General features: G+C 34.0%; 1 protein-coding gene and 1 pseudogene across 1 annotated transcript; one reads left to right on the top strand and one right to left on the bottom strand.

Moving 5' to 3' along the window:
* Positions 1–5,219: 5,219 nt before the first annotated feature.
* LOC121121654 (cytochrome P450 3A29-like) lies at positions 5,220–7,536 on the bottom strand (annotated as a pseudogene).
* Positions 7,537–13,773: 6,237 nt separating this feature from the next.
* Positions 13,774–14,169, top strand: LOC121121655 (histone-lysine N-methyltransferase SETMAR-like). Its single transcript, XM_040716621.1, has one exon. It carries the CDS (start codon positions 13,774–13,776, stop codon positions 14,167–14,169), a length of 396 nt encoding a protein of 131 aa, XP_040572555.1.
* Positions 14,170–15,865: the final 1,696 nt, after the last annotated feature.

The raw sequence follows: 15,865 nt of genomic DNA, 5'->3' as shown, positions 1-15,865 counted from the left end.
TCGACGCAAAAGGCTAATCTAAAGATGGACAAAGGGAACTGCAAGTTTTGTGGAAGAAGCCATGTCTTCCAGAAGTCAAAATGCCCTGCGTTTGGTAAGGAGTGTTCCCGGTGTAGGAAGATGGCCATTTTAGAGTATGATGTCCGTCATCTGCGCCGTCTAGTTTGTCCATCTCCTTCCAGTTGAATGATAGAGTAGGGGATAGGGCCTATGCCTTCCTGAGGATAAATGGGAGAAGATTTTAACTCGACTTTGGACCGTCCATGAATATCTTACCGAAACATCTGGTTGATATGTCAAAGGTAATCAAGAATACTGGTCCAATAGAGGCTTTTAGTTGGGGAGAGGTAAATACACTGGGCTCTATCAGGTTGTTGGTTGCATTAAATGGTTCTGCCCCTGTGGTTCGTAAGTTTATTGTATCTCCTATTGGGCTCCCAATCCTTGGTTTTCGTGATTGCCTAGATTACGGGTTGGTGAAGCTGAGCAATTTCACCAACACATGGACCGCTGGCGATTCTACGGAATCCCGTGTGGAAACTCTAAAAAAGGAAACATAAAATTATATTTGACGACTCCAAAGGAAGTACGAAGAAACATACGCAAGCAGTGATCCACCTGCAAGATAATGCTCGTCTCCGTTACATCAGAGCACGTTCAGTTTCACTCGCACTCAGTGAGAAGGTCGCTGCGGAGATCCGAGAGATGGAGAAGCGTGGTACCATTTCCAAGATTGATTTGTCAGAATGGGCCTCTCCAATCGTTTCAGTTCTCAAACCAGATGGAAGTGTTCGGGTTTGTGCCGACTTTACTCAAACCATCTCTCCAGTAGTGAACAAGATATTGCAAACACTGCCTTATCTAGATGAATTGTTTGGGGGCCTTGCTCAGGGCCGGTTCTTCTCCAAATTGGATATCCCGAGGTGTTATGAACAATATGAATTGGAAGAAAAATCAAAAGAGTTTTTTGTTATAAATACAGAGTGGGGACTTCATAGATATAACGTCTTAGTTTATGGTCTGGCCTCGGCTCCTTCTATTGTGCAGGCAGCTTAAGAGAGGCTATTGAGTGGTATTGGGGGTGTAAAGATTTATATAGATGATGTCCTCATATTATCCAGAAGTAAGAAGGAACACTTTCGTATCTTAAATAAAGTGTTCAGTCGAATATCGAATGCTGGAGGTCGTCTGAATCTGATGGGTGAAAGAGTTAACCTATCTAGGGGTTCGCATATCCCAAAGTCCCTGGATCCAGAGTTGATTCGACCGGTTCTGGACTTCCCAGTTCCTGCATCGTGTACTGAGGTGAAATCGTTCTTGGGCCTTGAACAATACTATGGCCATTTTATACCACATTTATCAGAGGAAGCTTCTCTCCTCCACGAACTGATGAAGAAGAACATGGTCTTCTTATGGTCTGAAAAAAGACAGGCAAGTTTTCAAAATATAAAGTCTGCTATAGCTAACTCAACTATTCTTACTCATTATGACCCGTCTCTGCCATTGGTGTTGTCGACCAATGCCTCGCCTATTGGTCTTGGGGCCGTTCTAGCACAATTAGAAAATATTATGGAGCGCCCGTTGGCGTTTGCTTCAAGAAAGCTATCAAAGAGCCAAGCTAACTACTCACAAATTGACAAAGAAGCAACGGGAATTATTTATGGGTCGAAGAAGTTTGAAAGATATTTGCTTGATTGTCATTTCAAGATCAAGACGTACCACAAACCACTTTAATCTATTTTTAACCCATGTAAAGTCTTGCCAAGTGTTGTCTTCGCCCGTCTTGCTAGATTTTCAATGTTGTTGTCGACGTTTGATTATACAATCGAACATGTCAGAGGCATCGACCATTCCCACGTGGATGCTTTTTCCTGCATACCAGTCGACGATCCTCCATGTCTGGATGACCCCACATAATTACTACAATGTAGAGCTATCTCTAGCTCATTCTCTTCTTAATTGTCCTGTCCGAGTTACAGGAGGATCAAGAGCTTTGCAGCACTGTGGAGGCTGTTGAGCGGGTGTATGGGACTGTGCCACCCTCAGGGCCTACTCCCAAAGGAAGAATTGGTTGTCCCTCAAGAATGGCGTGTTGAATTGGGTTGTCCACCTCATTGTCCCTCTTCCCTTGAGAAGAAAGTTTATGGAAGAGTTGCATATGACGCATCAAGGCGTGGTAAATATTAAGTCTATGGCTGGAAGTGTGATTTGGTTGCCAGACTTCGATAAGGATGTTGAAGATTTTTGTATTGGCGTGTCGCACATGCCAGGGAAGTGCTCCAGCCCTGGCGTCACAATTCACTGCCTTCTCGCCTGTGAATGTACGGGAAAGAGTCCATGTGGATTATGGCAAGATAAAGGGCAAAGATTTTTTAATACTAATGGATGCTGGGTCCAAGTGGATAGAAGCGGACGTACATGATAAATACATCGTAAGATATAAATATTATTTAAAAAGAAGGGAGGAATCTTCTTGCGGTCAGACGCCAAACGACCCCCAGGACCATTTTTTGGATGGGATGTTTTGTACAAAACACCCCTTGACCTCTTCTGGGGATCAACCAAGCCAATGGTCGTTCTGACGGTTGTAGACATGGTCCATGGTGAAAATCTTCTCAGAGTAGAATTTTTTTACTGTGGATCCATTCGTCTTGATCCACGGACGAGCTTTCTTGTACCTCTGTAGTCTCCTTTCGTTCAGAGTTATTTTTTTAATAACATAATTATTATTTATTAACAGTCCACGTTTTGCTTCTGAAACCCGTATATTCACGCAACCTAACCAGTTTATTTGATTTAAACCCGCAGCAATATTGAAGGAGACGGTTTGCACTTCCGGGAAATCAAAGTGTCCTCCTATGGGCACGTCCCAACCGAGAGACAACTCAAGCATCTATGCACACTTTACACAGATACTGCATTCGTTCGGAGTATAATTTAAGATTCTCCAGAACATTGTTAAAATTAGAAAAGGGGTTACCCATAAGAAAGAAACGTCTCTCTTTCAGAAAGTCACTGAGAATAATAGACCAGGGTTCCCCGCTATTCCACATTTTTGTCACCCAATAAAAGTTCAGTACCTTCCATATTTCCGAGACGCTCATCACAGATAGTCTTCACTATTCAGTGTACCGTGAAGCCTATCATAGGAGATGTTCCTTCTTCTCCTCCTTATATATACAATATATAAGTGTCCTCATTGTATAGGGTTACTCTCAGAAGATGAACTACTTTTGGGACAACATAAGAGTTCCATGCTTATATTTTGTCCCACATATTCAGGTTGATGTTCATGAAGAAAGAGGTAGCCTGATTAAATTTCCTGACAATTTCCTCATTATTCTTTTGACAACTCTCATTCCCCACCCAGACTCCAAGGAGTTTGATGTTTCTTGTGGTACAGAAGCTTGACCATCCTTTTTCTAACAGTCTTTCATAAGCACTTTCGTTTTTTTTTACTGAATAATATGAATATTATTATTCATATTATCCATTTTGCCTTATAGCATATTTACTATGCGTCTTTGATCATTAATATCATCATTTAATATTTTATTTTAAATCATGAAATGTACACATCACAGTATTTTGTAAATTTTTTTAATATTTAATTTATATAAAATTGCCAAAGCATAACACCCGATTGTTTTGCTTGTTGTAGACAGGATCAGCAGTAAAAGTCTTTTCATCAGAGAAAAAAATGACCCTGTTGCTGTTGTGCATCATGTCTTTCAAGAGTTGATGACATCGCTAAAGACATGGTTTTTTTTGTCGCTGGGACAGGAGTGGTCTCTTAATTCTTCTAAGCGATATTTCTCCATCCTTTCGGATAACCCTGTCCACTGTTGACCGATGCACCTTCTTCTTCTTGGCGTACTCTGACATCTTCATCGTTGGGTTGACCTTAAATGCTTACATGGTGTCTTCAGGGTCCACTTTGGTGGGCTTCCAATATTGGGTTTATACTTAAGGCTGTCCCAATCAACCAAACGATTTATGACCCGACAGACAGTATCAATGATGACGTTTAAGGCCTTCATGATGTTTGAAGTGGTACTCCCGTGCGGATTTAATTGTCTATGATGGCTTTTCTTGTCTCCATTGTGACATATACGAAAGTTTTGTTTACACTATGTGCATCAATCAAAGGCTTCAAATCTAAGCTACTCAAAAGTAATCGGAACTTTAAGATTTAATCAACAACACCTATACAAAACTGTACTTTAAGAAAGGTCTCATTACTTTTTCTACACTCGGTATGTACTCTCCGAACTGGAGAAATTTATTGCAATTTTTTCTTAAGAGAGTGTTCATAGTCCGGAATTTACAGCTTCGAATTATTTTACCCATTTTTACAGGGACCAAATCAAAAACAATTCGAATACAGTAGTTTGACTCTTTTAAATCTAACTTATAGGGAATTATCTGTAATATTTAGACTGCGTTGTTGTAAAGTCTTCGTCTCTCCAAGCTTCTTTATAATGTTTGAAATTATTCTCAGCTCATTCATTATGATGATTTTTTTAGTAGAGCTGAACCACTTTTCCAAATTATTTGAGTCATTCCATTAAGCCCAACTCTTCCAAGACAGACTGATATAATTCCTTTTCAATCTCAAGTTTACCTCGACAAAATAACCGTCGATGCCCCTGAACGGGACTTCTCTTTTCAAGTCCTCTTATCACCCTTGCGATAATTGGAGACTTTGATCACAATTTAATTGTATTATGGGAAAGTTGACCCCAGAACCTCCAACACTAAACTTAATTGTTACAGCTAAAATATACGGTAGCATATTGTTTTTAGATTTAAATATCACTTCTACATACTCAGAAATAACCCAAAAAATGAACTTCATCTCATCTGACCTCACTCCCTACGTAGGAATGGTTAACATTGTGAGATTTATCTATTAATTCATTTTCAATTGTTGGAAATTACAATATCCAGAACACTAATATTTGGAAGATATAGATTAATTAATAGCTCACAAAAATTATCCTAAAATTTTTAATGTAGTGAATATAGTTGTGTAGTATGACTTGAATATATATTTTATAGATCATGAATTAAATTTTTGGTGAGATGTTATTTTATTCAAGTTTATTTGGACTTAAAATAATCGATTTACAATTGGTGGAATAGAAAATTCATATCAGTAACGGATGTTAATCGGAGGCTCATAAATTAGTTTGTAATATAATACATAGAGTACCAAATTATTTTGTTAATCTCTCTCTTTGAATACAACTCCAAACTCCAATGTCCTCCAACTCAAGAAAAATCATGCTTCCTTTTTCGTACACTATTTTAGTTTCATGCGAATTTCAATTTTTTTAACCAATTTTTCAATGACGATTTGTAACTCCATCATTGCAAAACGATAAGCAATACAGGATCGTATGAGGTATGATTTATAAATTGTTTTCTTGGAAAAATCTTTCAGGTTTTAACTCTTCTGGGTTTGGAAATAACTCTGGAATATAGTGTGAGACATAGATAGGCAATTCAATAGCAGTTCCTTTTTTTATGGGGATTCCATCAACTTCAGTATCCTTTGCACAGATTCTGAGATGCAATGTAGCGGGTGGATATATTCTAAGTGCTTCCTTTATTACAGATGATGTATAACCATACTCAGAAAAGTCTATGTTCTCTGATGATATAATTGCCTATACAATTTCTCCTGAATCTCTGGATGGGGTCTAGGATGCAAGTCAAACAACACAATGATGTGGACGTAGTAGCATAGCCTGCTATGGAAAAAATAATGGCTTGAGCAGTTATAATTCCTCATTCAACAATGTATTTGGATCTTGATGACTTTTTTTCTCCATTTCAATTAATGCAATTAAAAAGTCGTTCTTTTCTATGTTATTGATTTCGCGGGTTTTAATTAGGGAATCTGCTATTTAATTAAATCATCATAAGCGTTTCCAAATTTATCCACGTGTTTCACTATTTCAGGGAACAGATTAATAAATAAAATGTGTACACTTGTTACTACACTTGTGGCAAGAAAAGCAAAATCTAATGAGCTCTTTGAATGCTTTAAAAGTTAATAATTAGGTTATTTACCAGAATGGGGCTTTATTCTTTACGCACAAGCATTAATTATGTCCAAAGTTGAAACTTTTCGTTTATCTTGATTGACTTTCCTTCTGAGTTTTGGCTATTAGTATAAGCTAAAAATTGATTTGCCATTTCAGAAACTGGCTCCATTATTCCTTTTAATTTTCCAGAAGTAAACACTGGCGTCAAATCTTTGCGAAGAACTTTCCAAATGGAACCACTCGAGAAAAGCAATATCAAATTCTTGCTTTGTAATTACTAAAATCATAATGTTAGTAATTAATCTCCTCGAGAAACTGAATTAAATACTTACCAGTGTTTATGAGAATGTGAAAATTATTAAATTGCTTAGTAGTAACTTGTTTTATGTGGATCAATAGTAGTAAGGATTGGAACTGATCCGTTGTATCTAGTAAAGGTTTGAAATTTCAAGCGTTTGAAGGCCATAAAATCGGAGGCCTTCCAAATCAAAGAAATGCCTTTTAGTGAGGATATGATAACTTTTCCCGATATCCATTTCGACGATTTAAATAAAAATATAACAGAGATGCACTTATTACGAGACATAAAATGAGAAACATCATTTCAGATTCCTTCACAAGAAATACAAGACTCTAAACTTTTTTTCCCCTTCTTAATGCATATGTGACTCGATGTGCCTAAAATGTAACAAGATGTATTTGTCATACGCCAGACTTTAACTTCCAGTTAAAAAATAAGTCATCATAAATACAAAACAGTTGTAGTATAAAGTTTTAGGAAATTAAGCAAAACATTTTTGTAGTGAGTTATTTCAAGAATATGTATTTAAATAAAATATTTCTATGAACAAAAAAGATTATCGTGTATGATAATTTTTTTTTTGTGACTTTGATTTCCTTGATTGTAGAGATTGTAGAGAGGAATAAGTGGTTGCACCTGGAACTTTTATTATTCAGTACAGAAAAACAAAATTTGCAGCCCCCCACCCCCCACCCCCAATAATAAATCATCGTCAGAAGGCCCTTTGTATAGTACTGCAATAATGTCCATTGAGCACATGAACAGCGTAAGTATTCATTTTTTGGTTTCAAGTATGTATTACTGAGTGACGAATTTGCGTACACAGCCCACTTAGTACACTTAACAGTATTGTTCAATATTTAAGTATGGGTTAAACTAATCTTTAGCCTTAGGCATTATTTTGTTTAGTATTGCATTATTTACTTATTATATGCACTAGATGTTCTGATACTCGGTTGTATATTTCACTTCAAACGCCAAACCGAACATATAACTGGATCTAGACTCCCTACATGAAATCAAGGAGGATTGGAGGATAAATTAAGGAGAGAGGATGCAAGAAAATATTCCAAAATTTCACAGATGGCTGCAAACTTTTTTGTCGAAGAAGTGATGTTACATTCCCAAATGGCCCGCATTATTGCAGTCACCAAGATGAAGACATTGGTCATCATCATACATGTAAATCCGGCTTATTTTTTAGCAGGCCCGTTAATTTGAAATTGGTAGTATAAAGAAGGAATTCGATTTTCCTTAGCAGTTGTCATTATTTTTGATTCCTGAGCTGTGAACACTCTTTCCTAAATAGATTAAATTAAATTCAAAACCTGTTTGAAAGTTTGTATGTACTAATAAAAGATGGACGGTAACCCTGAGGATTTGTTGTAGTGTTGTATTTGTAAGTCCTTCTTGGACTCAGAGTAGAATAGGGGATCGATATTGGAGTAATTCTAGCAAATGTTCTTGTTTATATTATTTTCTCCTGTCCCTCTTGTCATAGCTGATTGTAGCTGATGTTATAAAATATCATGAGCATTATTCTTTCTCTCCTCTAAAAAATCTTCAAATTGTCAGGGTTACCATATTTAATTTCCGGTTTCTTTTTTTTTTACATAATCTGCAGGAATCAAAGGGTTTCGATTTGTAGAGATGTGATCGTAGTATTTTTTGAATGAGAGGTCTTTCTCTCTCTTCTTCTTCACCGCCCTCTCAAAGTCGGAAGGCGATATGCGAGACAATGGGCAATGCCGGGATCTGAGTTCTCTGTGAGTCAAACACCCATTGGGCAGGACTGAGTCTATCACTTCTGAGTGTATTTCTCAGTCCCAGAAGTGATGAAAGAAATGAAGCCCAGTCATCAGATTTTTTGAGGATCATCTTTATGGATTCGACGGCAGTTTTTGCATGCCTGTTGGATTGGGGTGAGTAGGGGGATGAAAGCTCATGTTTAATGCTTAAATATTTGCAGAAGTCATCGCATTCTGTCTGGAATTGAGGTATACTGTCAGTTGGAATATTGGCCTACGACAAATCCTGGTTGACAATCTTTATGTATATTAAGCTTTATGTTGAAGTCTCCTCCAATAATGGTAGGTTTCTTCGATATAATTGAAAAGAGGTAAGCCTTGAAGAAATCAGGATCATCCTTGTTGGCTCCACTAAAAGACCAATTGCGTCGAAATTAGAATTTGAATAGTAACAATTTGGTTTGATAAGGTTTCAGCTGTGATCTTGGAACATGAGTTTTGGGTTTAAAGCTGACTTAATAACTAAGGAAACACCCCGTTTAGGATGTAAGTTAGTAGAATTGGAAGACAAAAATGACACGTAACATTTAGGAATTGAAAAATGTTTCTTGATGCTACATCTCGTATCAAATAATGTAACTATATCGGGTAAACTAAGGTATTTTAATAGTCTGGGCAGGTCGTACTTTCTGTTCAAACTTTGAGTTAGTATGCAAAGATAAAACCGAGGTAGCCATACTCTCTTCTTATGTTTTTGTTGATGTGGATTCCAGTTGGTGATAAGGTGGTATCGGCCTCTTCAGATTAATGTATCGTGAGCCAGAGCCTTCTCGTTCACGGGCAACTGAGCCTGATATTGATTTTGAGGTAAATTTGAAGTAAATTTTCTTTAGAGATAGATGCAAATAGTCTTCTGCATAATTTTCTCAAGGTAAGGTTGCTTTTATTTGATTCCGTACTCAAAACTTCTTCCAAAATTGAAGACGTAGACTGCGTTTGGTTTTTGGTAAAATTTTTGCTTCTAGATTGGGGGGTGTTTTTGCAACTGAACGCCACCTTCGGGTTAGAAATTTGATCTTCAACGCTACTTGGATCCATGTTGGCATGGATGCTAGCATTAGTGGTTGATGCTTTTTGAAGTAAGTTCTTTTGGCACTTCACGAGGTACTCAGAAGCGTAATCCGGTTATAAGAGATTATAGTGAGGTAACTAGAGATGATGCTAGAAGAATCTTTTCTCAAAAAATGTGGGATGGATTTGTATTCTCAAACTATTTATGTTTAATTTCTTTTAATAAATTATTTTGATTAGCCCAACACAGAGGCACTTGAAGATTGCAAAAATTTACTGTCACAAAAACAAATATATAAAGTGTCCCCTCATTTAATTAATGATCAATATTGAACAAAAATCAAGATAAGGAAAAAATCCCAATTAATTTTTTACTTTCTTATACGATAATTTTTGATAACGTAATTATACTATCTTTACTATTCGATGCTAGGATTCAATAATGAAGAGAGTGTTACAGCCTCTAATCTTCAATTAAACACCTAATTTGGAAATTTTTATTGAAGAAACTCATCCTCTTCATATCATTTGAGGCTCAAAGTGAAAAGCTCTTTTGACTATTGTATACTTAAACACAACTTGAAACATAAATAATAATACAAAAGCTTTAATTGTTTTAATTTTCTTTTTCCAATGCCTTCCAATATTTCCAATGACTCCTCTGAATTCCTTCGCTTCAAATTCCGCTCTAGCTTTTGACGAATATAATTGTATTATTATTTGGAGGAATACAAAATATTAGTTAGGATCTAAGCCACAAATTGGTCCTTGGAGGCTAAGAGGGACAGTGATTCCTTAATTCTAAGCATTTAATAATTGTTTATAGAAGCAGATGAGAGGATGTTTCTGTATTTATAATTTCCTTAATATCTTCAATGATGGAGCATTCATTATATTAGATTCTTTATTTTTTACGTAAGTTTTTTTGCACTCCTTTATGATATAAACTACACATAACTGTCGACATTAAAGATGGAATGAAGTAAAAATACGGAGTTGAAAAGAAGAAGAAAATGGATGGGGCGTTTAGATATTGACTTCTGAGTTCCTTTATTTTAGTAATTTCAAGAAGCAAATGACAATGCTTTGGATCTTATTGCGTAATACTTCTCCTTAATCAACACAGCTATGCGTTCTTTAAAATAAACTCAATTATATATATATATAAGTTGTGAATTATTGATCTTTGCTTAATAAAAGAAAAAAGAAAAAAATGGAATACAGTTTATGGTTATTGATCATTCAGATTCCCCTATGTACGTAAAGTGTTCAAATTGATTCGATAAACCTGTGTAATGGAATAATTTATTCGGAGATTGCGGTTTTGTGTCCATAACTTTTATCTCGATGTGTTATTCTAATGACACAGGCTTTAATTTTGGAAGATAAAATATTTTTTTCCCCAATGAAAAACATCAGGATCGAGATAACAATGATTCAACTATTTATTAATGTTTTTACATATGATTTTTTTACATGACAGTTGTAAATGTTTTTTTATGCAAAATTTACAGCATCTTCATTATTGCTTTTTTATTTCAATATCGTTTATATAAGGAATTGAAGCACATTCCTTTAACTCTTGATGACGATGAGGAGGAGGGAAACTGATTAAAATTAATTGTAATTTTTTGTACATAACTATAAATATATAATGTAGTTTAATGTATCTGCTTCGAGTTATGTTAATTAATTTTCTTTAAATGAAGTTATTTAATTTTTATAAATAAATAAAGTGAATTATAAACAAATAATACCAGTCACGGATAATCGTTTATATTTTCGAAGTGGTACTTACAATCCATTTTTCTATTTAACGTTCATATTAATTAAACTATTATTTATCGCTTGACAAAATTTCATGAAGTCAATTTATGACTTACCATATTTGCTCCATTTGTTAATAAATCATGATATTTTCATTAATCTTAACAATAGTAATTTTTATAATTAAATTAGAAATGTGAATTTTTAATAATAGATGTATAATAATTATAGTTGTTATTATTTAAGGAAGAAAATCTTTTAATAAATATAATACTGCACTATCCTATTCACTCTATTCCTGTAGTTTCTTAAAGTTTAAGAATTTATTGATGAACTAGAATTCACTCTCCTTAACTGATATAATTTGGCATATTGTTTAAATTTATGTCGTTGATATCGTAACAAAGACTTGAATGCAGCCACTATACACATAAGACAAATAATCATTACCCCAATCATGATGCTAATGAGTTTTCTATTAATATTGTCGTATAAGTAATTGCTCATTACACTACCGTTTCCTTCAAAATCTTATATATAGCTCAAAGTTATTAATTTGCTCTCATTCAATAATTTATCTATTATTGAAATTTTTTCATTATGTAACTTTGTAATTACATGGGGTATGCTCTGTTCATATAGGTTGGTACATCTATACCATAGTTTTCTGCTGTGGAGAAAACGTTTTCATGTACTTTTCCCTTACATCCTTGAGGTAAGATGATTATTGAGGCCCTTAATATTAACTTAGGTGTATTGTGGGGGTTGTTAATACAATGGTTGTCAATGTATTTTGTTTGTTCGTATACAAAATGAAACTGTAATATGTGATGTACATGCCTTGTTGTTGATCAAAAACAATGAAATCTACATCAGAAAAAAAAATTATATAATCTGATTATTGATCAAAGCAGTTGTAGATTTAATTGTTTTTGATCAATAACAAAAAAATTATAATTACACCCTTGATATATATTTATATACATAACATGGATATGCAGAGACAATAAATATTTTTCACATTTACCAAATAAGTTGGAGTACCACTTGATGATTGTCAGGAGAAGTGGAAAATCATAAGAGATAAAATTGTCCGAGAATTAAAAAGTGTACGAGAGGAAGGAGCTGGTATGCTGGGCCATTGTATAGTCTTGCATAGCCCTGTTTTCACTTTTGAAGTTCTTGGGAGATTCTATAATCTATAGACATTAATTCATTATTATTTTTTTCCTTTAAAAACTATCTAACGAAAAATTATATTTGAAAATTTCTCTAATTTTCTGGAAGACAATACTCTTGCATCGACAAACGAATAGTATATTGAAGAAATTGAAGACTTGGATTAAGTTAAAGAACCACAAGTGGTAGGAGAATTCGTTATGCCAGTGTAATAATTCATCGATTCATTATTTAAATGCTAAGTTTTCTGTCATTCATTTTTAGGCCATTCATTCAACTAAATTCTACACGAATTCCAAAAAAATTGCAAAAAAAAGGTGTCCAATGACACTCTAATAGTAGATTATATGTCGAGATTGGAACAGAGATGTACCGATGAAGAGGAAGAGATACGAAAATTGCTGAGTATTATCAAGTGTGATTCATATTTAATTTTCGGTCAGCATGTGGCTGCCACACTGAAAAGTCTCTCTGCAACTCAAAAGTTTAGAACCATTCATAAAATAAACAATTATTATTTGAGACTGAATTGGAAGATGAAAATCTCTCATGATCTTCTAAAGAGAAATTAAATTTATAACAAAATTATGTTTTGAAAACTTTATTTTTTTTCAAACATAATATAACCTGATATGAAGAGTTAAGGTTTACAATTTTGAATCATAATTTCAAGAGTTTCATATTTATTTTATTAAATTTCACTTAGAAAATTAATTTAATCTATATTTATATAAATAGTAAAAATTTACAATAAAACACACCTCAGCTATGTATGTAGTTTATTTGGTAAGGGAATTGACACAATACATAAAAATCGATCATAACCTCCGATCTTAGTCCAACTAATACTCTTTATCAAAACCATAATCATAACTTCCCAACCAAATTAGTATAGGGAAGAATGGTTACATTATTAATCCACTATCTTACTCAATTTTTATCAAGTTTGAATGACTTACCAAATGTTCAAATTTGAAGAAAATAATCCAGTCCTGGATTATTAATCCAGGACTTCATTCAGTCTCAATGGTAGGAATAAAAAAAGTGATGCAATCAACAACGATAATGTCATTCATTCACAGCATATAAAACTGTGATAGGGAAATTTGTACGCACTATTTAAATGTTTACTGATGAATGAGACCGCTACACATTTTCGTCGAAGTTATTTTCAATAAAACCTACATAGTAAAATCAATATAAAAAAACAAAATATTAAGATATAATACTTTACTCGTATCTACCTATATTCATAATTCTCAATAGTTATTTTGCATTTTCATTATAGACCTCCTTCAAATTACATAATTAATTATTAATTACTCATTCTAAATAGTAAATAATAAATATAATTAAAGAAAATAGCAAGAATCCATTAGATTTAATATTTAGAACTGTATTTGAGTCCACCTTTTTAGTGTTGGAGTCCTCATGCTCCAGCTTCCGAGTCCAAGTTGTCATGCTTGAGATAAAGGGAAAAAGTAGTAATGTCCAGATCCACCTGTAGTCTTGTAGAAGTCAAGAAAAATATTAAACGTAAATGTGTACTGATGAATGAGGTAGGGGATTGTCTACTCGTCAATTTCAGAACAAACAGGGAGTTTGTAGAATTGGTCGCGCAAAAAGACATTGAAAAAAAACCCTGAAAATCATCATGGGTAATCGCAAAGTGAAGTTGAAAGCTGCCATTCTGAAGTTATCAAAAAGTAGTGTTCACACCATCATACACGAACATTGGGGTATGAAAAATGGGTATTCCAAATGGTTGCCGCGTTTGCTCACACCTGAGGAAAAGCAACAACGAGCAGATGACTCAAAGAGCTGTTTGGAGATGTTCACGCGAAATAAGAAGTTGTTTTTGCGTCGGTACATCACAATGGATCAAACATGGATTCACTACTTAACTCTAGAATCAAAACGTCAGTCTGCTAGGTGGTTTGCAGACAGAGCAAGCCGTCCAAAGCATCCAAAGACTCAAACGTCGGATGGGAAGGTCATGGTCCCTGTATTTTGGGATTCAGATGGAATTTTATTCATTCGCTACTTGTAACATGGAAAAAAAAAAATCAACAACGACTATTACATCGGATTGTTGGATCGTTTGAAGTAAAACTAAAAATTTGAACTAAAAGTTTAGATTTTTGAAATTCTGTGTAATTTTAAACTATACGTAAAATTATAAAAATATCGGAATATTGATGTCCTCTTAACGACTGAAGGATACCCTCTCATTTTTGCAAATAATACACCCGCTCCTTTCCACGTACCTCGTATAAAAACCACACCTGAGATGTCATCATTATTATTCATAAATAAATATAGTAACTTGTAACAACTACGCTCAAAAGCAATTTTACTTGTGAGCAAACATTACATGAATTATGAGTCGATGAGTAAGAATGTGAAAGTTGTCTTAAGTCTTCGTAAGTATAAATCAGAAAGAAAACGAAAATTCAGGATGATTTTTTTATTAATCAGAGCACTAATATCTTGCAGGTTACAAACTTATACTTATACTTTTAAATCTTAAAATTTGCAATGATTATAATTTTGATGGACTTGCTTATTAACCCATTATAGTTGACAATTATTTAGGATTAGAAAGAATTCGGGGAGATAGCTTACTATTATTTTAAACCTAAAAAGACCACTGGGGTACCAATAAGGGATTCCTAATTAATTAATGAGGGAATATATATATTATTTGGATACATTTTTTTTATTTAGTTATTGGATTCAAAATTGACAAATTGAATAAACATATGGGTTGACTTCGAATTTACTTTTAAAAAAAATGAGTATAATTATTTATATTATTAGAGATAATTATAGAAGCAATGTAGTTGTTGCACAATATTGCATCTGGAACACGGAAATTTTGCATTTCATACACATTCGAACTTTGCAACGTCTTAATTAAGAGATTAACCAGATAAAGTGGACAACATTACCGCTTCTAAACTTTATATAGCTGTTCATGTCAAAAAATACATAGGGGCTTGTTCATTGTCTCTGTGCTTCACGATTGATTAGGGTCTATTATACATTATAAAGAAAAAATTATAAATAGTACATTTGTTCTAGCTTTCATGGAATGCAAGCCTTGAAGACCAGATGCACTATTGACAAGTTAAATATTGGGCACTGTACATTCTTTTATATTATTCTCCCTCCATACACCGCTGCTATCGCATCCAAGAGATCAACTCCTCCTACGTCCTTTTTATATTTCGAAACACCATTAGGAACTCTCAGGTTTACATACTTCTATTCATCTCAATTCTGCCCTCCCACTTTAGAATTTGGAAGATCTTTGAAACTGTCGCAAGCTCATTAATAGGGCCTATTATTTTTCCACACAACACTTTCAACAACATTTTATTACATGGAGCTAATATAATAACAAAAATATGTTCCCTTAACTTTTTTTTTTCGTCATTAGGTCAGAATTTTTTTTCATTCATTTGGTCTAAAATTTCGTTAACCGTATCCTTAGAAAACAATATATTCTTCTCTTTCACTAAACTTAACGTATAGGTAAGAGATTAAATTTTTAACAAGGGCATTCCAAAATGAAATAAAATGATAAGAAATAAATAGAAATGATTAAAAATAGATTCTGAGCAACATCAAGGATCACAAAAACATTTCCGATTGAAATTTAATAAGTAGGTGATTTGCTTTATCAGATATTTGCCTTTTCCTGGAAATCATCAAAACACCTTCGATTCGAGCTAATAATACCT

The sequence above is a fragment of the Lepeophtheirus salmonis genome, chromosome 7 (assembly GCF_016086655.4).
Source record: "Lepeophtheirus salmonis chromosome 7, UVic_Lsal_1.4, whole genome shotgun sequence".
In the NCBI taxonomy this organism is placed as follows: domain Eukaryota; kingdom Metazoa; phylum Arthropoda; class Copepoda; order Siphonostomatoida; family Caligidae; genus Lepeophtheirus; species Lepeophtheirus salmonis.
The sequence above is the reverse complement of the archived record's forward strand: the minus strand, read 5'-3'. Positions and strand labels throughout refer to the sequence as shown.